The sequence below is a fragment of the Gallinula chloropus genome (genome assembly GCF_964237585.1).
Source record: "Gallinula chloropus genome assembly, chromosome: 5".
Lineage (NCBI taxonomy): Eukaryota > Metazoa > Chordata > Aves > Gruiformes > Rallidae > Gallinula > Gallinula chloropus.
The window spans coordinates 1496075-1520168 of record NC_140090.1 but is presented as its reverse complement, the minus strand read 5'-3'; the positions used below and the strand labels follow the sequence as shown (position 1 = coordinate 1520168).

General features: G+C 54.3%; 1 protein-coding gene across 1 annotated transcript in view; it reads left to right on the top strand.

Moving 5' to 3' along the window:
* FMNL2 (formin like 2) overlaps nucleotides 1–21615 on the top strand; it is a gene marked incomplete at both ends in the record, with an annotated part of 141371 nt that extends 119756 nt beyond the window's left edge. The window contains 16 exons of the mRNA XM_084265733.1: nucleotides 2448–2558; nucleotides 3618–3767; nucleotides 5130–5231; nucleotides 6524–6839; nucleotides 7246–7443; nucleotides 10753–10877; nucleotides 11467–11669; nucleotides 12775–13009; nucleotides 13678–13746; nucleotides 13928–14008; nucleotides 14276–14405; nucleotides 14560–14723; nucleotides 14972–15073; nucleotides 15555–15653; nucleotides 16483–16606; nucleotides 21506–21615. Of these exons, the coding sequence (XP_084121859.1) occupies nucleotides 2448–2558; nucleotides 3618–3767; nucleotides 5130–5231; nucleotides 6524–6839; nucleotides 7246–7443; nucleotides 10753–10877; nucleotides 11467–11669; nucleotides 12775–13009; nucleotides 13678–13746; nucleotides 13928–14008; nucleotides 14276–14405; nucleotides 14560–14723; nucleotides 14972–15073; nucleotides 15555–15653; nucleotides 16483–16606; nucleotides 21506–21615 (2319 nt within the window). The remainder of the gene's footprint in view (nucleotides 1–2447; nucleotides 2559–3617; nucleotides 3768–5129; nucleotides 5232–6523; nucleotides 6840–7245; nucleotides 7444–10752; nucleotides 10878–11466; nucleotides 11670–12774; nucleotides 13010–13677; nucleotides 13747–13927; nucleotides 14009–14275; nucleotides 14406–14559; nucleotides 14724–14971; nucleotides 15074–15554; nucleotides 15654–16482; nucleotides 16607–21505) is intronic.
* Nucleotides 21616–24094: the final 2479 nt, after the last annotated feature.

Here is a 24094-nt window from a genome sequence, read left to right as displayed (position 1 = left end):
GCGAGCTGCAGGATTTTCCCAGTGTTTTCAAGAAAATAACGAGTCATCATCTTTATTTAAGATACAAAATGAGTATTGTAGGGGTGTCACAGAGATGTGGGTGTGTGTCCATACATTGCCCAGTGAACTGTGAGGATTCAGCATCTGTCTGGATGGGCTATAAGAAAATTCCCCAGACCTCTCAGGCCATAGGTTGAAGACAGTGGTGAAATTTGCTTGAAAAAGGGTAAATAAAATAGCATTTTGTCCAGGCTTGCCCAAATACTTCTAAAATCTGGATCTATGGAGCACTTCCCCAACTAAAGGCTTGACTACACAACAAGCCTACACCTAGAAGAGAGGGCTCATGGCAAAGGATTTGTCACTGTCTGGTGCTGAGGAGCTTGGTGTGCTGCTGTGAGCGCTGGCTGATGAGCCTGTGTCAGGGGGCGAGGGGGGAGCACCATGGGCGCCTGCCCGATGACATCGCTGCCATACCAGTGCTGCCAGAGCCTGTGGGTTGTGCCAGGGCCTGCCCAGGGCAGCCATTGCTCCTTTCTGTGGCATAGGGTAAAATGGGTGCTGGAGGCTCCGGGGTGTAATGTTAAAGCTGTAGTAATTCAAGGAGTTGCAATGACTGAACATAAACAGAGAGCTATTCCTGCAGGACCTGGCTTTCCTGCTGCCCTCAGTGGAGGAGGTGAGGCTGTCTGGGAAGCTGGAGCTGGAAGGGGCCGTGGTTAATGGCCTGGATCAACAGGGAGGAAAGAGCAACAAAAAGGCAAAAGCATTTTAGGGAAGGTTCCTGCTGCTGACACTGACTGACTTCGTTTTAAAAGCAACTTGCTGGGATTAGCTTGCTTTGACTCGGTGGATTCCTTAGTTGTGTACGTAAGGATCTGAGAAAGGAAACCAGGGTTTGGCCCTGACGCTGAGAGAGCCAAAGCAAGTGTCACGTCAGCGTGTTTGAGGTGGGGGAGTTTGGCTCTGGGCGACAGGGCAGGATGGGGCAGCAGGGTTCAGCTGAGAAGGCTGGTACCAGTGCTGGGAGGAACCAGGGTTCGCTGCAGGAACTGGAAAGGGTCCTGCAAGGACTCGAAACTTGAAATTAGGTGCCCAACTGCATGGATCAGGTTGTTTGTGTAAGAGATGGGTACAGACTCAGAGGCAGGGGGGGAGGCGTCACAGGAGCTCCTGGCTGGGTCTTTCCTTGGGGTTATCCCCGTTACCCGTCTCTCAACTCTGTGTTATCTAGGGTTAAAGTCAGTTTGGAAATGGAGTGGTTAAAGCTGGTCAGGCTCGACGTGGGAAAATGTAGCTGAAAGGTTTTGTCTGAACTTCATTATGTCCCTGTGGTCCTGGTTCCTCCAGAGCTGGGCAGTACGGCTGGGAAAGTGTTTATGGCAGCTCTGCGGCTGCTGAGAGCTCCAGCTGGACAGAGCAGCCTGGGGCATCCTGGCCAGACCCGTAGCCAAAGGCCACTGTGCAGCAGATGCCTGCCCACCTGTTTGTCCCCTGGGCCTTAGACCAGACCACAGAGAATTGGCTGGTTTCCTGTAGCGAACTGGTGACCCAGTGAGTGCCCTTCAGTTCGTTCTTCCCTCAAGATGGCCCAGACATGTGGATAAGCCTGGAGGTAAAGTCAGGTTGCTTCGATGTTGAGAGGGTGGTGCTACCCCAGTCACAGTATTACTGGCAGGATGGGGCTGTGCCCTCAAGAAGCCTGGCAAGGATGAGATAAGCCCACTCTTAAAGCAGCTCAGAGGCTGACAGACTATGCAGGAAGAGGGCTGGGGGTACTGGTGCAGAGCAGGATTTGGCCGTGCCTTACACTCAAATGAAGGCCAGATTCCAGCTGCTCTGCAGGAGGTTTCCCTCCCTCTGCTCACAACTGGCTTCGCTCGAGAGCCTCTTCCTTTCCTTCGCTGGGCTTGGACGCATATGGATGCTGCCAACCCATATGATCTGGTCCCTTGTTCAGTTACCAAACCACAGCTTTGGAAATAACGCTGTCTGCAAACAACAAAGCACCTTTTGTGAAAGTCCCCTTGCCTAAGCTGGGGGTTCCAGTTGCAAAATTAATCTCACTTTTACAGGCCGTTCTCAGAAACAGCATTGTTTTCTTAAGGGCTTGTGTGTGTGTATGGTGTCTGGCCGTGCGAGCTGGCATGGAAAGCCTTCACCGGCACGCCGTAAAGGTGGACTCTGCAGACATGACTTAATTTCTGGAACCCATGTTTGCCTTTATCACAGCAGACAAACACCCTGTAAGCCGAAATCCAGCACCGGCTTGGAATAAAAAGCTGTGGGATTGCACTTTCCCCTCGTAACAACCTCAAGGAAATGTGGTCATTCGCCACGTCTGACCCGCGGGGCCCCGGGAGAGCCCGCTCCCACCCTGGGGCGTTCGGGGGGGCTGCTGGGGCCGTGCCGTTGCCTCCTCTGACGTGCAGCTCTTCTCCTTGCAGGTGGCTTGCATGCAGTTCATCAACATTGTCGTCCACTCGGTGGAGGACATGAACTTCAGGGTCCACCTGCAGTATGAGTTTACCAAGCTCGGCCTGGACGAGTACCTGGACGTGAGTACGGCCTGGGTCTCCTCTGCCCCGCGGCGTGGGGCGGCTGGCTAGGCCGTGAAAGGTCCATGACACATTCCCCACTGCTACCGCTGCCCAGCCCAGCCCTAAACCTCCTTAAACCCCCTCACTGAGACCTTTCGGCAGGGTGGAGCGGGGTTGTCATGGCCTCTGGCTGGGGACTGTGGCCTGGAGCCACCCTGCAGAAGGAAACTGGGCTGCAGCTAACTGCAATTACAGGCCGGGAGCTAAATTTGTAACTTTGCCTTATAACAAAGGGAGGATGAACCGCAGCCATCCTGGCCTGTGCCACGTCCCCGACCTCCGGCCACGGGCTGTAGGCCTCATGTAGGGCCTGGCTCAGGTGCTGCCAGGGGTCCTGCGGGAGAAAATCCTCCTCTGAGGATTCTCCTGAGACCCAGGCATTTTCTGGTGGCCTGGGAGAACATTCTCTCTCTCTCCCTCAGAAAAGCTGCTTTTTATTTTTCCCCGTTTGGCTCTTTCTCTCCCTGTCCCTGCCCTTTGTGCACACACACAAAAGCGGCGCTCACGGTGACGAGGCCTTGGTTTGTCCCTGCTAATTTCAGCTCAGCAGCAACCAGGAGAGAGGTAGTTCTGCTGTCTGTGAGAAGTGTTAGTACAAAGTGGTGGCAAACAGGGGTCTGTTTGGGGTCCCAGGGTGAGCAGGGGTCTGTTTGGGTGGCACAAGCCCTGCAGCCCCTTGGGACAGGCAGAGCACTTCAAAGTGTGCTCCAATACTCTCTCCAGAGGTAAATAAATGACCATGGCAAGCCCAGTGCCAAATGAGATAGAGCAAGCAGAGCATTTGCTCAGGGCCACATAGCTGCTTCCAGCCCAAACACAGGCGATGGCCTCACCTCTACCTGCTGGCCACCGCAGGCAGCAGCAGGGCCAGTGCTGGCTGCCCACTTGCTGGCCGTGCCCTGTCCAAGGGCTGGGCGGTGGATTCAGAGCTTGCCATGGTATCAGGCATGGAGGAAAGCAGTGATATCCTCGGTAGTAACACAAGGTAAGACGCTCCCTGTTTTCTTGGGCTTGCAGAAACTGAAGCACACGGAGAGCGACAAGCTGCAGGTGCAAATTCAAGCCTACCTGGACAATGTTTTTGACGTGGGGGCTTTACTGGAGGATGCTGAAACCAAGAATGCAGCCCTGGAAAGGGTTGAAGAACTGGAAGAAAACATTTCCCACGTTAGTACCACGCTTTGTCACCTTTATCTCTGGTTAAGTTCAGAGCCCAGTCTGCACACGGGCTTTGCTACTGCCCATTTCGGAGGGGGAAGAGCAGGCATGGTTTGTTCCTAAGCTGTTTGCTGACCTGATGAGAAAATGTCTTGTTGTGTCATGTACTCTCCTGACACAGCCCCCAGCTTCCTACAGAGGAGTGGCACTGCCTTGGTAGTGTGGGGCTGGGCATTAAAGAGAGGTAAGGGACTGAAAACCAGTGCTGTGCAGATACCCAGTGGTTGCTCACAGCTTTACTGTCCCATATCTTCTTGGTGTCAGGAACTTTAGTCCAGAAAACATGGCTTGGCTGCTGTGAACTTCAGATGTTTTCCGTACTTCAAAAGACACCGTAGAAGGTCATTCTGTCACCAGTCCTATATGGCCATCATGTAGAATAAATACATTCCTAAGGCAACTTGCTGGGCAGGATTTCCCACTCTGAGGTGTTCTCCTGCTGGAGAAAAGCCAGGCAGCAGAAATGGCATTTTTTTGTTTAACAGATCTTCTCCTTTTAGATGTTTGGACACTTGATGGTTTACTGTGGTGGCAGACTTTGAAGGGCTTGCTTCTGATCTCAGTACATCAACTGGACTCATCCCAGGAGCATGGCCATTATTTTCTGTCCTGTGTATTAATAATATATTCATACTTTAATATACATTATGTGTGTATTATAGTAACAGTAATATATTAGTAATCTATTAATATATTATAATAGAATTATAATGGAATTGCAAAAGTTGTATCTCCAGTGGCAGCAACTGGTGCCACCTCACCACCTCTGCAGCCGTCCCTGAGTTGGCATGATTGGTGGTGGAAAATCTAACAAGAGCAGTGTGGCTTTCAGATCCCAGGGTTGTGGGGCTGGAAAAAATTGAATTAGATCAAAAGACAGTAAAAAAAACCCTCTTTTATTCATTACAGATCCAATCAGCCTCACAGTGAGAGATGATATCTGTAGGTTCCACCACTTAAGCATCTATTGGTTTTGCAGCAGCACTGTTGGGGTGTTCCGTGGGGTGTTGGGGTTTTAGGTCAGACTTAGTAGGTCTGAAAACAATTGCATGTGAAGGGCTTTATCACCCAGTAGGCTCTCTTAGCAGGCACCAAGGTATGGTCTGGCCAGGATACCTGCTGAGGGATAGCATGGACCTTCAGTGGAGCATGTAGTGTCCCCCAACCACACACAGGAACCCTCTCTCTTTCCAAAGACTTCAGGGCTTGGGGGAGCATCAGTGATTTACCACGTACCACTCAGTATTGCTGCCATTTCAGTTGACAAAGCTGCTGTTGCTCACTTGTAGCATCTGTTTCTTTGAATGACAGTTATCAGAGAAACTCCAAGACACGGAGAACGAAGCCATGGCAAAGATTGTGGAACTGGAAAAGCAGCTTATGCAGAGGAACAAAGAACTAGATGTGATTCGGGTGAGTGCGACGGGGAAGCCCTGGCTGGGTGCCACACTTGTGGGGAGCAGTCTCCTGGGTGCTTTGTGTTTGGGGCAAATACATTTTTAATGGGCCAAGTGGCTTGGGTCACCTTCCTGATTGAAGTCTGATACCTTCCTGATTGACTGTTGTTAGCTTCCTGGTTTTGAACCTAGGGCAGGTTTCAAGTAGAACTGCTAGTGTGTGCCCTCCCAGCTGGACACAGACCCCGAGCTGGAGTCCTTCAGGAGCAAGTGCTGTGTCTGTGCTGGGAAGGGCACCCAGCACCCTGTGCACAATCCAGACTCATTATTTCTTGGTGTGCAAACTCAGTAGCAAAAGCACTGAATACAGTGCTAACTTCAGCCTGGGTGTCATCCCAAAGTGTGGAGCTTCTAGGGTTCCTTCTGAGGGTCTGTGCTTGCAGGTACAGTCTCCCCTCTAGGTCAGGGCTTCCCTTCATGGCCAACATCTGCCCATAGGTAGGACCACCAGCAAAGTGTCAGAGAATCTGTTGAACTCAAAATCAAGGTCGTGTGCCTACACTACATATTTGAGTCTAGCAAAAGAAATGAGAGGCACCATGAGCAAGTGATGAGGAGAACTTCTGCACCCCTGGGTGTTGGTGAGACTTCTCTCAGGACTTGGTACCATACAGAGCCTTGCTGCTACAGAGTCACAGCATCACAGAATCACAGGGGCTGGAGGGGACCCCCAGAGCCCATGGGGTCCAACCCCCTGCCCAAGCAGGGTCCCTAGGACAGGGCACACAGGGCGGTGTCCAGACGGGGCTGGAATCTCTCCAGAGAAGGAGACTCCACACCCCCTGGGCAGCCTGTCCCAGGGCTCCCTCACCCTCACTGGGAAGAAGTTCTTCCCCACATTGGGGGGGAACTCCCTGTGCTCCAACTTGAGCCCATGGCCCCTTGTCCTGTCCCCACAGACACTGAGCAGAGGCTGCCCATGTCCCCCTGTGTCCCACCCTTCAGCTATTGATCCCCATTGATCAGATCCCCTCTCAGGCTGCTTCTCTCCAGGCTGAACAGCCCCAGCTCACTCAGCCTTTCCTCACAGGGGAGATGCTCCAGGCCTTTAATCATCTTTGTAGCTACCTGGGGAAAATGCTGACAGGAATTCTGCCTTACCAGTGAAGAGGACATAGGGTTTGCATCAGAGCTCATTGTTAGATAGTGCCTGGCACAGCGACCTCCCCGGGTTGGGCTGTTCTTTTGGTTCTGGTGTTCTGTCCTGTGACTACAACCACAGGTCTCTTGTTTGTGTGGGGCCCTCAGGAGATCTACAAAGACGCCAACACCCAGGTTCACACCTTGAGGAAAATGGTGAAAGAGAAAGAAGAGGCCATCCAGCGACAGTCAACGCTGGAGAAAAAGATCCATGAACTGGAGAAGCAGGGAACCATCAAGATCCAGAAGAAGGGTGATGGGGACATCTCTATTCTTCCCGTTGCTCTGGCTTCTGGGATGGTGCCGGCAGGGCCGGAGGCTGCGGCTGGCACGTGTGTGGCGCCGGTTGCCGGAGCTGCACCTTCGGTACCGTTACCCCCTCCTCCACCACCGCTACCAGCCTCAGCAGCAGCGCCTGAGGCAGGTAAGAAGGGTTTTGTCCCCAGGAGCTGGGCTGGCCAGGAGCTGGAGGTGCAGTTCCCTGTGCCTGGGGATGGGCACAGCAGCCTCGTGCTGATAGAAGCACCCTCAGTCGTAAAGAGCCCACAGCCCCTTGCAGCAGCCAAGGATGCTGGAGTCCCACAGCTCTGTTTGCTCTCTCTGGGCTGTCCCCATGTTCAGCTGATCCGTTCCTGAGCCCCACAGCTGATAGGAACCATCACCAGCATCTCCTAGTAGTTTCCTTCCCTCAGGAAGGGTCCAACAAGTGCTGGGGCTGGAGTGGAAACCCATAGCAGGGGACGAGGAGGATGTTGTGTCTTTTCCTGTGGATGCTTGTGATACTTCCAGCATTTTCTACAGCAACACCTTGTTTCTCCTTCATGTCATAGTCCAAAACGGTCCCGTGTCGGTGCCGATGCCGCCTCCACCACCGCCTCCGCCACCACCGCCACCGCCACCGCCTCCTCTCCCAGGTCCAGCTTTGGAAACGGCTCCTGCAGCTCCACTGCCACCACCACCCCCACCATCAGCACCCCCCCTGCCTGGGACATCCTCTCCCACCGTGGTGTTCAACTCAGGGCTCGCAGGTAAGGCGCCCACGTGTCTCCCCAGTGCCATGGATTGCTGGCAGTGAGCAGAGCCAGGTCGGTGCACCCCAGCTAGAGCACGTGGGGTACCGAGGTGGGACGTGGCTGCTTTTAGTCACCCAAGTAACACTCATTACTTCTTCCTGGTGTTATTCTCAGGTTTATAAGAGGAAAAAGTATTTATCAAGCGACCAGTTTTGGTTTTGTCTGGAAGAGACGGTTTCTCCAGCAAAACTAAAGCTGTTGCCAAAAATATTTTTCAAATATGATCATTTTTGGCTGTAAGCAAACAAAATATGGGTTTGAAAGGAACACAGAGCGTCATGGTTTTGATTTCCGAGGCCTTGAAGAAATATCCATGCAAAAAACAATGGCAAACCTTTTGTAATTTCTTGGAAGGAAGAAGAATGTGCTGGTGGTCTTTAATCAGGTTTTTATGGACTCTGACACATGCCCAACAAGCAAATATTAATTGGTATCGCACCATTCACCCCCCCTTAGAAATCTCAAGAGTCTAGAAGGAGAAACTGAGGAGCTCTGATGAGTTTTTCGGAAACCTGATGAAGTATTCCAGCCTTCTTCTGAGAGTGAAAAGCATCCCAGAGCTAGAGGGTCCCAGGGTGCCTGAGGAAAGGGAAAGCAAGCAGAAAAGGTGTGACACAGCTGAGGTTCGGGCTGGTCCCTGCCTGGTGTGTTCTGCAGGGCTGAGTGGCTCTGGCTGCGGTGGTGTTTGGAGGGTGGTTGTTCCAGCCTGTGTGAGGACACCGTGCCTTGGCCTGACTTTGCTGTAGGATGTGGGGACAGGAGTGGAGCAGAGCAAGCATCACTTCCACGTGTGGCTGCTCTGAGCTGCACCCACAGCAGGGACAAGCCCCCACAGCAGAGCTCTTCACATGGGTGAGATGCCCAGAGGCAGGTGGGATGGGTGTTTTCCCCTTTGATGGGTGAGGAGAAGGAAAGTGCCTTCCCTTGATCCAGTGGCTGTGCAGAATCATGGAATCAGACTGGTCTGGGTTGGAAGGGACCCCAGGGATCACAGAGCTCCAGCCCCCTGCCACAGGCAGGGACACCAACCTCCAGGCCTGGAGCTACACAAGGTTGCCCAGGGCCCCAGCCAACCTGGCCTTGAACACCCCCAGAGATGGGGCACTTTTCGGGGCAGGAACCTTCCAGCTCAGAGAGGAGTTGGTGAAATAACAAACTGTGCTTTTCTGACTGTTACTAACATTATTTTCTCTGTTCTTTCTGCTTCCTGGTAAGATGGGCCAATCAAGCTCTTCTGTAGGTTGCTTTCTGCTAAGTATTTACCTGTGTCCTGCATTTCCCCCTGTGCTGTGCCTGTGTGTGTGCCCCTGGGGGGGTGGGGAGGGGGAGGCTGCTGTGGGGGGTGCTGGCTGGAGCATGCAGTAGCTTTGGGGATGCTACCAGCCATCAAGATTTGGCACCCTGGAGGCCCTGATTCAGCAAAGCACTTCAGGAAGTGATGAAGACTTGTGGTTTATTTGAGCCATCCTCAAGCCATCCTCTCAGTGCCGGTCACGCCCAGGACAGGCTGGTTCTAAAGGGACAGAGCAGCAGCGAGTGCCCTGGCGAGCCCTGGGCCCCCGCTGTGCCCACATGCCCGCTGCGTGCCCACCGCACTGCCGGCAGCGGCATCAGTCCCGGGATGTCACCTCCCCAGGGCCCTGTCCTGGCAGAGGAAGGGAAGTGTACAGAGGCTGTGATTAGCTACCTCAGAACCATAGGATTGTTGGGGTCGGAAGGGCCCTCCAGAGCCCATGGGGTCCAACCCCCTGCCCAAGCAGGGTCCCTAGGCCAGGGCACACAGGGCGGTGTCCAGACGGGGCTGGAATCTCTCCAGAGAAGGAGACTCCACACCCCCTGGGCAGCCTGTCCCACGGCTCCCTCACCCTCACTGGCAAGAAGTTCTTCCCCACATTGGGGGGGAACTCCCTGGGCTCCAACTTGAGCCCATCGCCCCTTGTCCTGTCCCCACAGACACTGAGCAGAGGCTGCCCATGGCCCCCTGTGTCCCACCCTTCAGCTGTTGATCCCCATTGATCAGATCCCCTCTCAGGCTGCTTCTCTCCAGGCTGAACAGCCCCAGCTCACCCAGCCTTTCCTCACAAGGGAGATGCTCCAGGCCTAATAATTATTTGCTAAGTGCTTTGCGACCTGGGAATCTGCCACCTCCCGAAACCGCAGGGAAACAATCTGCCCTCTCTGTAGAGCATCAGATACTTAGCAAGATCAGTGCTGCTACGAATGCAGGGCAGGCAGGGATCCCGGGCCAGCACTGGACTGAATAACCAAACACGATCCGTCCCCGGCTGGGGGAGCGGTGGAGCTGCATGGGTGTGCTGCAGGGGCTGAGCCCTGCGTGCCTCTGCCAGTGGCTGCTGTGGGCTGAGGGGCTTTTCACCAGCCCTGGAGAGGAAGGACCAGGGTTTCTGTTTCGTGCTTGCAGCTTGGAAAGAACCATTTGATTTTCTGAGTAATTCAGGAGCCAGTTGGTGATTAATCACTTTAGTGAACATCCTGATTTTGTAGCAACAGACAACTCCATGTTTACAGCAAGATACAAAGAAATCAGATCTGAATGAGGGGAACGATTCACAGGCTTTCCAGGCCTGTTAGGAACAGGGGTGATAGAGAAGTGCTGCTCTCCTTGCTCCAGCACTAGATCAATGAGAGCTGCCAGCCTTCATTTCCTTAGTGTGCAAGTCACCACTTCCTTCCATGGTTCTCCCCAGCGCCAGGAGGTGAAACCTGTGACATCACCCATGGGTGCTGCAGCCCACCTCTGTTTGCATTCAGGGACGAGCCTGGTGAGAAGCATCACTTCCCTGCTGCAGCTCCTGTACCAAAACCCCATGAATGGAGTGTTTTTCCTTCCTGGTGCCTGTTCCTGCATGGAGTTTTGCACCACAGACCACAGCTGGGCTGTGTGTGCATCAGCTCACACCAGGCTGGGCTCTGCAGCTGGTGGGACAGAGTTAAATCCCACCACTCTCTCCATTTTCTGTAGTGTTTAAAACCAGCCTGGGCTTTTAAGTCAATCTGGAGAACACGTGGTAACAAAGGAAGAACATCCTTTAGTGAAGCTCTCCCAGCCTTGGGGTGCACAGAGGCTGGACCTGGCAGAGCCAAGGGCAGTGGGATCTTCCCAGCCTGGCCAGTGTGACAACTGAGCTCTGGCCAGTTCTTCCTCTGGTGCTGGAATCCCAGCTCGGGAGCCACAGTCAGGGCATGTGGGGTGGTTTTCAGCAGGGCGGGAACTGATCATTGCTGCTCCTCTGCTGCCTCCAGCTGTGAAGATCAAGAAGCCCATCAAGACCAAGTTCCGCATGCCGGTGTTCAACTGGGTGGCCCTCAAACCCAACCAGATCAATGGGACCGTCTTCAATGAAATAGATGACGAAAGGATCCTGGAGGTACGAGTGCTGCTTGCTGCCTTCTGCCTGTAGCACAAGCAACTATCAGTCTTGGCAGGGGTAGCTTGCAGCAAGTATCTTGCTCAACAGCTCCTCCGGTGGCCCCTGGTACCCGGTAAGAAGGGTGTAAGGTCAGTGCAGGCGCCTTGCTTGAGATCAGGGATGGTAGTGGGTAGTGTCAGGGATAAAGTGTGAATTTATTCACGGTGGATCAGCTGAGGTGAGGAAGATGCATTTGCTCCCAGCCTAAAATTGCTGGTCCAGTCTGCAGGAGCGACGTCGGGTGGGTGCCAGGGCTGGAGGTGTGAAGAGGCAGAGCCCAGTGTGTGGGTCTGGCATGTTCCCCGCGCCCCGAGGTGCTGCCTGGCTGGGAAAAGCCCCATATTTTCCTGAACTTTCAATCATGTGTGGGGCTGTTGGAGGTGGAGGCCAGGTTTCCCCGTCACCAACTCAGGTTCATTACCTGCTGCAGCCCCCAGTAAAGCCCTCTGATGTCATCACAGCATCCCAGGGTTCAGAGAGCAGTTCCAGCAGCGTGGGGTTCAGTGTTTGCAGAGGGGAGGGATAAATCATTTTCTTTCCTTTTCAGGATTTAAACGTGGATGAATTTGAAGAAATATTCAAAACAAAAGCCCAAGGTCCAGCCATTGATCTTACTTCAAGCAAACAGAAGATAACTCAGAAAGGGTCAAACAAAGTCACGTTACTGGATGCCAACAGGGCCAAAAACCTCGCCATTACCCTAAGGAAAGCTGGGAAGACAGCAGATGAAATCTGCAAAGCTATTCATGTGTAAGTAAAACCCATGTCAGCAAGGAAAGACTGCCCAGGTTGATGGTGAGTTGTGGGGAGTGGAACGGCTTGGAGTTGGCAGTTATGTCCATGCTTTTGCATCTGGAAAACTCCAGGAGTAAGGCTGGAACTGGTTCTGAATTCATGGATCATAGCATCCCAGACTGGTCTGGGTTGGAAGGGACCCCAAGGGTCACAGAGCTCCAACCCCCTGCCACAGGCAGGGACACCAACCTCCAGGCCTGGAGCTACACAAGGCTGCCCAGGGCCCCATCCACCAGGCTGTCCCACAGCAGTGTCCATGTCAGCACGGTACCCTTGGTCACATCTCCTTGTGCAGAGCTGCATGTGCAGGGCTGTGCCCCCCACCCCAGACAGGGCAGGAGGAACTTCACAGCTGCCTCACAGTTCTGGCTTTCCTGGCTCAGGCCCATGTGCAGCTGAGCCATGTTGGAGGCAGAGCTGCCTCTGGTGGCTGTCTCACTTTTACTTTTCCAGCATTCACAGAATCACAGAGTTACCAGGTTGGAAAAGCCCTTTAAGCTCCTGGAGTCCAACTGTCCCTGTCCTGTGCTGACCCAGATCCCTGAGCACCTCATCTCCCCTCTGTTAAACACCCCCAGGGCTGGGGACTCAGCCCCCTCCCTGGGCAGCCTGTGCCACAGCCCCACAACTCTGCCAGGGAAGAACTCTGCCCTCCCAGCTGAGCTGACCCTGCCCTGGGGCAGCTTGAGCCCATTGCCCCTTGTCCCATCTCCTGTCCCCTGGCTGCAGAGACCATCGCCCACCTCTCTGCACCCTCCTGGCAGGGCAGGGGAGGTGGGGAGAAGGTCTCCCCTCAGCCTCCTCTTCTCCAGGCTCAATACCCCCAGCTCCCTCAGCTGCTCCTCAGAGGATTTGCCCTCCAGCCCCTTCCCCAGCCTGGTTGCCCTTCTCTGCACTCGCTCCAGGACCTCCATGTCCTTCTGATGCTGAGGAGCCCAGGACTGGACCCAGCACTCCAGGTGCAGCCTCACCAATGCAGAGTACAGCAACCTTCCCCTTGTCCCATCTCCTGTCACCACTCTGTGCAGGATAACATCCCTCCTCCTGGTTCCTCACGTAGGTTTGACCTGAAAACGTTGCCAGTGGATTTTGTGGAGTGCCTCATGCGGTTCCTGCCCACGGAGAACGAGGTGAAAGTGCTGCGGCTCTACGAGCGTGAGAGGAAACCCATCGAGAACCTGTCCGACGAGGACCGCTTCATGATGCAGTTCAGCAAGATCGAGAGGCTGATGCAGAAGATGACCATCATGGCTTTCATAGGCAACTTTGCAGAAAGCATCCAGATGCTGACCCCGGTGGGTGAGGGACGAGCCCTGGGGACGCCGGGGCGCCGCGCTGGCTGTGTGGGGCTCAGGGCTTCCCAAGGGTTCGGCTGGCGGGAGCATCGCGCCCGCGCGCTGCTGTGGGGCAGGAGGTGGAGGGCAGAGGGATTTCAATCTGTCTGAGATGGCTTGAGTGTTGTGGGGTGATGGGGACTTCTCGTGGGGACACAACTGGGAACACTCCAAGAGTGGATTTCTCCATTTGTCCGTGTTTTCATAGATCAGTGAGTCAGATCTGGTGGGTGCTGTGTGTGTGGCAGCTTGTAGCCTGGGCTGCTCCAAACCATCCTCTTCCTTGACCCTGTAGAAGCTTAAAACCAGTTTAAAATACAGTTGTTTGTATCACCAGGGGAAGTTGTTACCAGTACTGGTCCGTGGGCTCTTTGCAGTGTGTCCCATTCCACCTGATGTATCTTTCAGAGCCCTAAGGACTGAAATGGGAATAGTTTTACCCAGCCACATCTGAGTGTGGTAAATCTGTGGTGCAAGTGAATTGTTTGAAATCCTGACGTGTCAGGGCAGGATTAGCACCCAGGACAGACAACGGGGGGTGGGGTGGGTCACAATGTGATTGTTTCAGTTTGAATTCTCCTCGTGGGTTGGGCGTGTGCTAACCAAAGCTCTTCCATGCTTACCTGCAGCAACTCCATGCAATAATAGCAGCATCTGTCTCCATAAAGTCATCCCAGAAGCTCAAGAAGATACTGGAGGTAGGTCCAATTTTAGATCTGTTCAATAGCTCATCCAGTGCATCCATCCCTTGTGCATGGAATCTTTCTGTGTATGGAATCCGTATCTGGGTGCTGATGGGTTCTAAACCTTTCTGGAGGTTTCTAAAGCATCCTGCACTTGTTGTGAAAATTCAGGCTGTGTCCTGTTTCATCCTGGCAGATAATCTTGGCCCTTGGAAACTACATGAACAGCAGTAAGAGAGGAGCTGTGTATGGATTTAAACTGCAGAGTTTAGACCTGGTGAGTCAGGCGGCGGTGCCGAGGGCAGAGCCTTCTGGGAGGAAATGCTTTCCATGTGGCTGCTGGTGGTATGAGCTGGCTTTGCTTCTCATCGTCCTGAGGGGCCCCTTGGAAGGCCACACATCTTCAGAGGCTCTGCAGCTTGAAAACCCACCTGCTAAATGCTGTACTGAGCTTTTACAGCCCTCCCTGTCAGGTGGAGGAGCACCCGTGGAGTCGGAGCCTGCTGCCCCTCCACCCAGCGACGTGTTTCCCTTCTCTCCCCAGCTCCTAGAAACAAAGTCCACAGACAGAAAGCAGACCCTGCTCCACTACATCTCAAACGTGGTCAAGGAGAAGTACCAGCACGTGTCCCTCTTCTACAACGAGCTTCATTACGTGGAGAAGGCTGCTGCAGGTACCATCCCCATCCCGTGCCCGGCCACAGAGAGACTTCACAGCACAACACCCATGGGCTGTGGGTGCTCTTTCCAAGGGGAGGAATTGTTGGAGCTGTGGGTTCAGGCATTTGCACAGCAGGAGTGAGGCAGCATCTTTGTTTTATGTCCTAGTATCCCTTGAGAACGTCCTCCTGGACGTGAAGGAGCTGCAGAGGGGCCTGGATCTGACCAAGCGCGAGTACACCATGCACGACCACAACACGATGCTGAAGGACTTCATCCAGAACAACGAAGGGAAGCTCAAGAAGCTGCAGGATGATGCCAAAATAGCCCAGGTATCTCCTTGTTCTCTGGTGTGAGTGAGACCTGTCACTGTGAAGGGTGTTCTTTCTGGACACAGCGGGAGGAGAAGGTGCAGCAATGCTGGGTGGTAGTTCCCAAATTGAAGCACTCGGTGTAGACAAGCTGCTCTGAGCCAGGGGCTTCACACACAGGAGAAATCTAGACCCTGAACACCGCAGCAAGTGGGGGGCTGAGGTTACCTTGGAATATGGGTGATGCAATGAGTCTGTGCTTTTCCTAGGATGCCTTTGATGATGCTGTGAAGTACTTTGGGGAGAATCCCAAGACAACACCCCCTTCAGTCTTCTTCCCAGTGTTTGTCCGGTTTGTGAAGGCCTACAAGGTAAACAGGAGCATCCTCCTCTTCTCTTCTGCCCTTCTGAACCCTGGGCAGCACTGGGGTGGCTTAGGGTGCCCAACCAAACAGCTCACATCTCCCTCTAGCTGTGACGCCATGCAAACCATCCTTGACAGCACAAACTGTTGGCTTGGGGTTATTTCCAGGGCTGAAACATAACATGGGGCTGTCTTGAGATGCAGGACAAGTCCTCAGAAATCAGATGTCAGGGGGTGGCTGCAGCTTATGCCTGTAACCCATCATTGTGTGTCTTTTGGGGACTGGGAGGGGGGGTTTGGGCCACTTAGGAGGGTCTCTCCTAGCCCAGTTTTTCAGCCCAGTGTTGAGAGGCAGCTCCACTGTTCCTCCTAATCGTGGTTCCTGGGAAAGCCCCGTGGTAGCAAGTGACAGTCTGGCTCACCTGTAAAATACAGGATCTGGATGAGCAGTGGGAAGCTTTAACCTGTGGGGTTTTTGTGCTGAACAGCAAGCAGAAGAAGAGAATGAGCTGAGGAAAAAGCAGGAGCAGGCCTTAATGGAGAAACTGATGGAGCAGGAAGCTTTGATGGAGCAACAGGACCAAAAGGTACGAAACAGAAAGGCCTCAGGGGCAGAGCTGTCATGCTCACAGGCTTTCCCTGCTCATGGAGAAACATCAGCTCTGTGTAGGAGCTTCAGTTCTTCAGCTTCCAGGTGCCTCCCAGTGAGTCGCTGGGAGTTTCTCCTTATGGGAAGGGAACCAAATGAGCTGAAAGAACAGAGGGGTGTGTTTCTGCTGCTTTGAGCTCTGCAGGATGAAGTGAAGACAAACTGCAGAGGCAGAAAGCCATCTCATCCACGTTGCCATTAGCTAAACTCTCTTCTGCTCTGGCCCTGTGTCTGCTAAAACCTCCTGGGCGTGCAGTGCGCAGCCTCCCACTGCGTAGGGACAAGGAGCCGTTGTCCCTGTCCTTCCCAGTTGGAGCATGGCTGTGAGACTGAGCCCCATGTTACCTTCTGGAGGGGTTTCCCTGGGGTGGGTTTTATCTCCTGGGGGAACATTTCAGATTTGCCAGAGAATGTTGTTGGGACCTTCAATCCCAGCCAAGCTTTTGCCCTCGGAAGGAAAGCCTGGTCTCCTTGCTCCCCTCATGCTTTCCAGCAGTAAGAGCTTGGAGCTCCAGGTCCAGGTGATGAGAAGGTTTGGATGGGGGCTTCAGGTGTAAGAAGGACAAGCAGCTTGGCAGCCAGGTTAACCTGGGACTCTGCCCATCCTCTCCCTGGGCCATGAGCTAACTGCACACGCCTGTTTGCCTGGTCCCACAAAACTGGGCAGAACAACAGGATTTAGGGTTTGCTGATGGGTACTGGGCAGGAAGAGAGAAGCAGGGTGGCAGGAGGTCGGTCCTCATGAGTCCTCTCCTCTCTGCTTTCAGTCCCCTTCACATAAAACCAAGAGGCAGCAGCAGGAGCTGATTGCAGAGCTCCGGCGGCGGCAAGTCAAGGACAACAGGCATGTGTACGAAGGGAAGGACGGTGCTATTGAAGATATTATAACAGGTAAACACCTCCTGTTCTGTAACCCCAGCCCCTTCCACAGAGGACACAGCTGTGTATCTGCCTAGTAGCTACCGTGCTCCGTGTCCTTAGCCAAGTGTCACTTGAGCACAGCTTAGGATGTGTGTATATGATGTGAACCAGGTGTAGATGCTCCTGCTGATGGTACGTAACACACAGGCCCTGGTAACCTGCCCTTCTGTGCCCACTGCCTGCCCAGGCTCGGGCACACACTCTGGTTCTTGGTTCTCCTCTTGCAGCATGTGGGTCTGTACTCAGTCTCTGATCCTTAGAGTAGCCAGCTCAGGGCCTGGCCTCGGCGGGTGCTCCGGTGGGGATGTGCATGCTGTGCAGATCTTTCCTAGAACCCCTTTTTTTCCCCATAAATGGAACAAATAATGGATGTTTAACTTCATTAAGACCCTCTGTTCTCATTAAAATGTACTAACAGGGATTGTACCACATCAGTGCAGTGGCAGCAAAACCCGAACGACGTATGACCTGAAACTGGAGGGAGCGGGGCAGAACCTGCTCTCAGGGCCAGGGGCAGTCAGGGCTTCAGTGCAAAGACCTGCTGATCAAGAGCTGCCTCCTGAACCGTGTTTTGCTCAGGAGTCAGATCATTTTCAGGCTGTCCAGCTGCTCTGAGCGTGATGCTTTCACTCCACAGCACGTTCCTCACCTGTGGAGTGACAGGACGGGAGTTCAACACCCCGATAGCTCGGCAGTGCAGCATTGGCATTGCACAGCAGCTCAAGGGAAGGGTTTTGGGCAGGGTTTCCTTGGCTTCTGCTCCTGAGTGGTTTTCATGTGAGTCTTTCCTGCAGGAGGGGAGCAGAGCTGCTTTACTGCTCTCCAGGGAAAGCTGGGGGACTTTTGCCTGACTAGGGCTGAAATGCTTGAAGCTTCCACAACTCTTTAACCTGCTTAATAGCTTCCTCAGGTCATTTTCTTTATTTCAAGGGCAGAGTCACTGTAGTAGCTGATCTGCCACCACTCCTGCAGCTCCTTTGCACTCCTGGAAGCTGGTTTAATTGGAGGAGCGGTTCTCCTGTGCTGTGGGGTGGGCTGGCAGAAGCCTGTCCCCACGCAAAAGGCAATCCAGGGGAGTGAGCACCAGACTCAAAGCAAACATTTCCCAGGGTCTTGTGCAGAGGAGGTCCCAGGGTTGGGGGTCTCTGGGGCCCATGAGGCAGGAGACATAAAGGTGAGGGCCAGGCAGGCTGGTTGGACTGAGGTCACTGGAGTTTGGTCCTGGGGTCTCCAGTGGTGGCACAGAAATGATGGGACTTTAGATGTGCCACTTTAGATGGGCTGGTGCCCCCTTGGGTGCACAGCCAAGCTGTGCCACTGCCCAGCCACACACCCTGTCCTGCAGCACCCTTAGCGAGGGTCCCCTGGCCCCCTCTGCAAACAGTGTGACCCCAGACCCCCCCCACGCCGGGCCGCGGCGGCGGTGCCCGAGGAGCGGGTGGAGCGCCCCGGGGAGCCGCACCCGAGCGCTGCCGCTGTACTAATGCCGCAGATCCGCTGCTCACGGCTGTCTGTCTGTCTGTCTGTCTGTCTGCCTGTTGTTCCCATGCAGTGCTGAAGACTGTGCCCTTTACAGCTCGAACCGCCAAGCGGGGCTCTCGGTTCTTCTGCGAACCTGTTCTCACTGAGGAATTCCATTACTAAACTATTCCTCTTTCACATCTGATGCTCTTAGAAAACACAAAGGTCGCTGTAGAGGTTTTTCCCCCCCCCGATACTTCTCCATTTGTATGGATCTCAGCCAGGACCATGTGAATGTTGAGTGTATCCCGATGTCCGGCGTCCACCTCGAGTTGTTGTATTCATGTCACCTCCATTGCATGTTCTTGTGTCTCAAGTGACTTTTCTGTCCCATCCCATCACCTCTGTGCCTTGCTTTTGGCCATCCTTGCGTGCCAAAGGCATCTCACACCCTCAGGACAGATGCCATAGAACAGCAAGTGCTGGAGGTCATGGTAGATTCCCTGCTGGGTTTCACAGAATCACTGGGTTGGAAAAGACCTTTGAAGATCATCAAGTCCAACCAATTCCATCCTGAGCTAAACCAGATCCCTGAGCACCTCATCTCCCCTTTTTTAAACACATCCAGGGAAGGTGACTCAACCTGGGCAGCCTGTGCCACAGCCCCACAGCTCTGCCAGGGAAGAACTTTGCCCTCCCAGCTGAGCTGACCCTGCCCTGGGGCAGCTTGAGCCCATTGCCCCTTGGCCCATCTCCTGGCCCCTGGCTGCAGAGACCATCGCCCACCTCTCTGCACCCTCCTGGCAGGGCAGGGGAGGTGGGGAGAAGGTCTCCCCTCAGCCTCCTCTTCTCCAGGCCCAACACCCCCAGCTCCCTCAGCTGCTCCTCAGAGGATTTGCCCTCCAGCCCCTTCCCCAGCCTGGTTGCCCTTCTCTGGGCTCGAGAAGGGTTTCCTACAGTTTGTCAAACTGGGGAGTCAAAAAGCGATGGGTCACTTGGCTTTTCTATGTCATCTCTTCCACCCATGGGTCGTGCCCTGCCTGCCCACCCTCCCGTGTAACACGCACGGAGCGCGGCGGCCGGACACGCCAGCGCACGCTCTGCGGGCTGCATGCACCGCGGTGGGACGTGCTGGGGGTTGGTTCCTGGTGTGGAAGGGGGGTCTCTAGGGTTGTCTGTCCCCTGCAAGGGGCTGTTTGTGTGGATGTTCTAACCAGCACCTGCATGTCTGTCTGCATGGGAGAGGCGCGGTGAAGTGAACGGCGTGAGAATCCTTCCTCCTTCGGTCACATCCACCTCTAACTGCCTTCAGTTCCGTGCCAGCTGCAGCCAACCCAAGCCAGAGCCCATCACTGGGCACCAGCCAGCTCCCAGTCACTGGGACCTCCAGCAGTGCCAGGCTTGGGCTTGCTGGGGATGAGCCGGGGTGGGGAGAGGGAAGGAGCGGGGCCGGGGAAGCGCTCGGCTGCGTGCCGGAGCAGCAGAGGTGGTGACAGCACAAGGCTGGACACGGAACTGAGCGGCTCACTGTGTGTCCTGTGGTGTAACGTGTCAGGGGGTGTCTAACCCAGCATGTCTCTGGCACTGTTGTCTTCCTTTAAGGGCTCAGTGGCCTAAGAAGACAACAGTGTTTCCCTTTCACCACGTGTAACTTTGTGAATGCTTCTAATAAACCTGCAGACTGTACTCACCTCAGCGGGTATCTGCTCTGTCCAGTTCATTGCTGTAGTATCTTCCTGGAGCCAATCTTCAAAGCAGCTTGGAATTTGGGGTAGTGGGGGGGGGGGCGGCCCTCCTGACCCTTCCCCACGTGTCTAACCCCTCTCGGAGCCTTGGCCGTACCCCCGCTTGCTCTGTGGGCTCACAGTGCCTGGGAGTTTGGAACGCTGACATGACTTGCTCTTCATTTTCCATCCCATTTTTTTACTTAACCATCATTTTGTGTTTTGTTTTGTTTTTGTTTCTGTTTTTGTTTTTTCTTCTGTTTAGCCCTAAAGAAGAATAATATCACTAAATTTCCCAATGTTCACTCGAGGGTAAGGATTTCTTCTAGCACACCGGTGGTGGAGGATACCCAGAGCTGGCAAGCATCACTTTTTACTTAGCTTCCTCCTCTCTCTGTATGCCAGGCAGCCTCTTGGTAGATGTGGCAAAGCTAATACTGGTGAGAGCCTAAAGGCCAGTGGAGACTGGGACCCTTCACTTCCACCCCCCCGGCAGGGACCCCGGGCTGCTGACTCTTGTCACACCCTCTCCATTCCGGCCCTTTCTCCTTTAGCTGAGGCACAGCGTCTTCTCCCCCCCACCCCCAGATAATTCTGCTGCCTCCATCTGGGTCCTGCTACTGCCACTGACCCCAGGGTGGGACAGAGGGACAACCAGCAGCTCCGAGCGGGGAGCGGGCAGCTCGAGCTGAGGCACCTTCTGCCAGGCTGCACCCAGAGCTGCCACGGTCCAGAGTGGTGTTTGATCTGGGATGTATCAGCCAGGAAAAGGAGGGGTGGGGGGGTTGCCCAGTCCAATGCAAATTGGTTTTCCAGGAGAGAAATTAACTAATTAACTAATATTTAATTAGACTTCGAGTGGACCGTGTGCTCCTTGTATCACAGCTGCTCCTGTCACAGCTCATGTCACAGCTCATGTCACAGCTCATGTCACAGGCTTTCCCCAGCACACCCCTCTCAGCTTGCTCCGCTGTTCCATGCGTTGCTTGCTCAGCATCCCCTCCTCTTCATCCCCACCCCGAGCTCTTGCCTCCCCAGCAGCAGCAGGGAGGAGGAGGAGGAGGAGGAAGGGGTTTGGCTGCCCCGCTGCCTTCGGCTAATGAAGCATCTCTGCAGCCAGGTGAGATGGTGGCAGTGGGAGAGGGTGGCAGCTGGAGCTTTGCAAGCCAGATGCAGTGGGAGAGCTGCTTTCCATCAGTGCCCAGCTTTAAAGCAGAGGGTGCTGAGGGACCATCCCCCCCCACTTGTGCCCCCGACCACTTGCACCATCATGCCTTGGGTCACCCATCTCCAACCCGCTCCAGAAACCCCCTTCAGCCCCTCCAGTGACTGGGAGGCCGCAAAGGGCCCAGGTGTACCTCCAGCTGACTGGTTTCAGTCGGTGTTGCCCCTCTCCCTGACATAACAAACACTAAACCCGTGGGTGGGAGATGCCCATGCTACCGTGACACCGTAACTCCACCCAGTTTCACCAGTATTACCTGCTGCTTGGGCGCGTAGTAAAAGGGCACAGCAGCGTTTGCTCCCTTCTGCTCTTGGCTGGGTTCAAAGGTCCCTTCTCCTGTTCCTACACAAGCTGCTTTGATTGGCTTCCAGCAGGACCTTTCCTTGTCTAGACTGTGTGTGTGTCTGTGTGCTGAGGGGGGGCCCTGCCTGCTGACCAACGCCGCTCTCCTCTCCGCAGATCTTAGAAACCAGCCGTACCGCCGGGCCGACGCGGTGAGGAGAAGCGTCCGGCGGCGCTTCGATGACCAGACCCTGCGCTCTGCCAACGGTGCCGAAATCACCATGTGAGCCGGGGCCCCGCGGCTGCCCAGGAAAAGGGGGCGCCTGAGCCGTGCCTTGGCCCTGGGAACTCTTGTCCTGCCCCAGCGGCAGCCTCGGGAACGGGTCCCTTTCCCCCCTGAAAGGGGCTGGGAGGCCTGGAGGAGTGCCCGGGAGCGCCAGCGCTGGGCTCTCCGCTCTACCCTAGCTAACAAGTGCCTAAACCTGAAGTACCTGCTCAAATTAACCCAAGCAATAGGACTCGAGCTGACTGGGTATCTTTGGACACTGATACGTTACTCAGTGTTTGTAACCAAAATGTAAAATACAGCTTGTTTTGTGGGGGTTTAGTTGGGTTTGATGAGAGATGAGTTTAGTGACTGGTCTCCTCTCAGCCTGACCAGCACCCCCATGGGTTGTGCGTGTGTGTGTGGGGGGGGGGTGTGACAGGCACCAGGGTGCCCATCCCAGCTGTGCTCTGCCTGTGCTGCCCGCCCTGGGCGCTCCCTCCCGCATGTGCTGGTGGTGTTGGGGGTCCAGCTCACAACAAGGGAAGACATTCAAGGGCTTTAATATCAAATGCTTCCAAGCAGAGCCCCAAACCTTCTCCTGCCACACATGGACACCCCCCACACACACACACACTGCAGTCCCATGTGTGTCAGCCATCATCAGCTAACGAGTCTTCACCTCTGGGTGCTGCCGGCCATGGTGTGGGGCCAGGGGTGCTGAACCCAGCCGGGTGGCTGCGGCACAGGGATGTTCTTCACCATGGAGGCAGCTTTTGGCATAACAGTGTATTTATTAATTAGCACTAAGGTATTAACAGCCAGTAATCAGTGTTAGGCCCACTGCAGCTCGGTGGTGGTGCGGAGACCCGTCCTGTGCCCAGCTCCCTGGGGCTGAAACCCGCCCCGAGTCCCTCGGACAATCTGGTTCGACTTCCCTGCCAGGGCAGAGGGAAGCCCAGCCTAGAAGTCCTGATACTCAGAGGTTACACCAGCGCGGTTTTTAAGGCTTCCAAAGAGCCCCAAGACCGACTGCAGCACCCGCAGCCCCCTGCACCCCTCCATGGCTGGTGGCACCAGTGTCCCAGAGCAGCAGGACGGAGCCGGCTGGGTACGTGAGCTCAGCAGCGAAGGGCTGGGCCAAGCTCTGCTCTCTCCAAACCGCCTCGTGCTCCCAGCGTCCCCGCCCGGGGCTCTCGGTCCTTGTAAAGTTTATTGTATAGTATTTAACCACTGAACTCCTTTTTCTTTTACGTTGTGCTTATGTGAACCACTGGTGAAGGTCCCTTTTTATTCCCTCCCCAGATACTGTGTAGTTATATGATAATCTGTTTTTAAATGTACAGATATTTTGCTACAAAATCGGTGCAGTTTTTTTATGGTTTTTACACTTCTCTGACTCCCACCTTGGCCTCTGGGTAATATTGTAAATACTGTTTAAAAGAAGAAAAAAAAAATCCCCCAGTAATACTGCATCAGCCTGTGCTATACAATCGGGATGTTATTTTAACTTATAGTTTTTGGTTTTATATTTAACTCAACAGCCAGTCTGGGGGGCTCAGTGGTACCACACTGACCTCTGCTCACCTAGTTACAGGAATTTACTGCCCAAACTGCCACCTTCCTGCAGCTAAAGAGAACATGCCCAGCCTCCCTCCCTCCCCAGCAGCAGAGCAGCCTCAGCTGCCTAAGGAAAGCTGCCAATTAATGTAATTAACTGTTAGGCAAAGGGTTAAAAGCACCAGTGCTCACATGCAAAGGTATTTCTATTTTTAATTGAAGGTAAAAAGTCACTGTAGGGCTGGCATGTTCTCTTTAATATTTTTCTAGTGCTAGATCTGCTTCTTTTAGCAATATTAGGAGTGTTTTATAAAGCAGTTCATGTTACTTTCCTGGTCTGTTCCTGGCATAAGAGTAAATAAACTATTTACACTACTACACCGATCATCCCTGGGGGTTTGTCATGGTTGGGGTGGGATTGGAGGGGGGGCAGCAGCCAGAGCTTTGGGTCATTGAACCCCTCAGTCTATGTGTCAATATGGGTTACTGAACCCCTCACTCTGTGTGTCCGTATTGGTTATTGGACCCCTCACTCTGTGTCCACAGCTCCAGGGGCTCTGGAGCCTCCAGGGAAGGCAGTTGCAGCAGCAGTTTGCTCATCACTGTGGTGGAGCCAGGACAGGAGCGCTGGGCCCACAGCAGGTGGGTGCCTGGTGCAGAGACACAGATCATCATAGAATCACAGACTGGGCTGGGCTGGAAGAGACCCTCAAGGGTCACAGCATTCCAGCCAGGGACACCAACCTCCAGGCCTGGAGCTACACGTCACAGAGGGACAGGACAGTCAGACAAGCCAGGCTGTGACATGACACACCCCCCTCTACACTGAATCCCTTCACCTCCCCTTCCCCAAAGCTGGGGATGGGTCCCTTGGGTGAGGCAGCAATTCTAGGCTGTGCAGGGAAACCCTGGGCTCAGCAGGTGCTCTGGAGAGGGAGCAC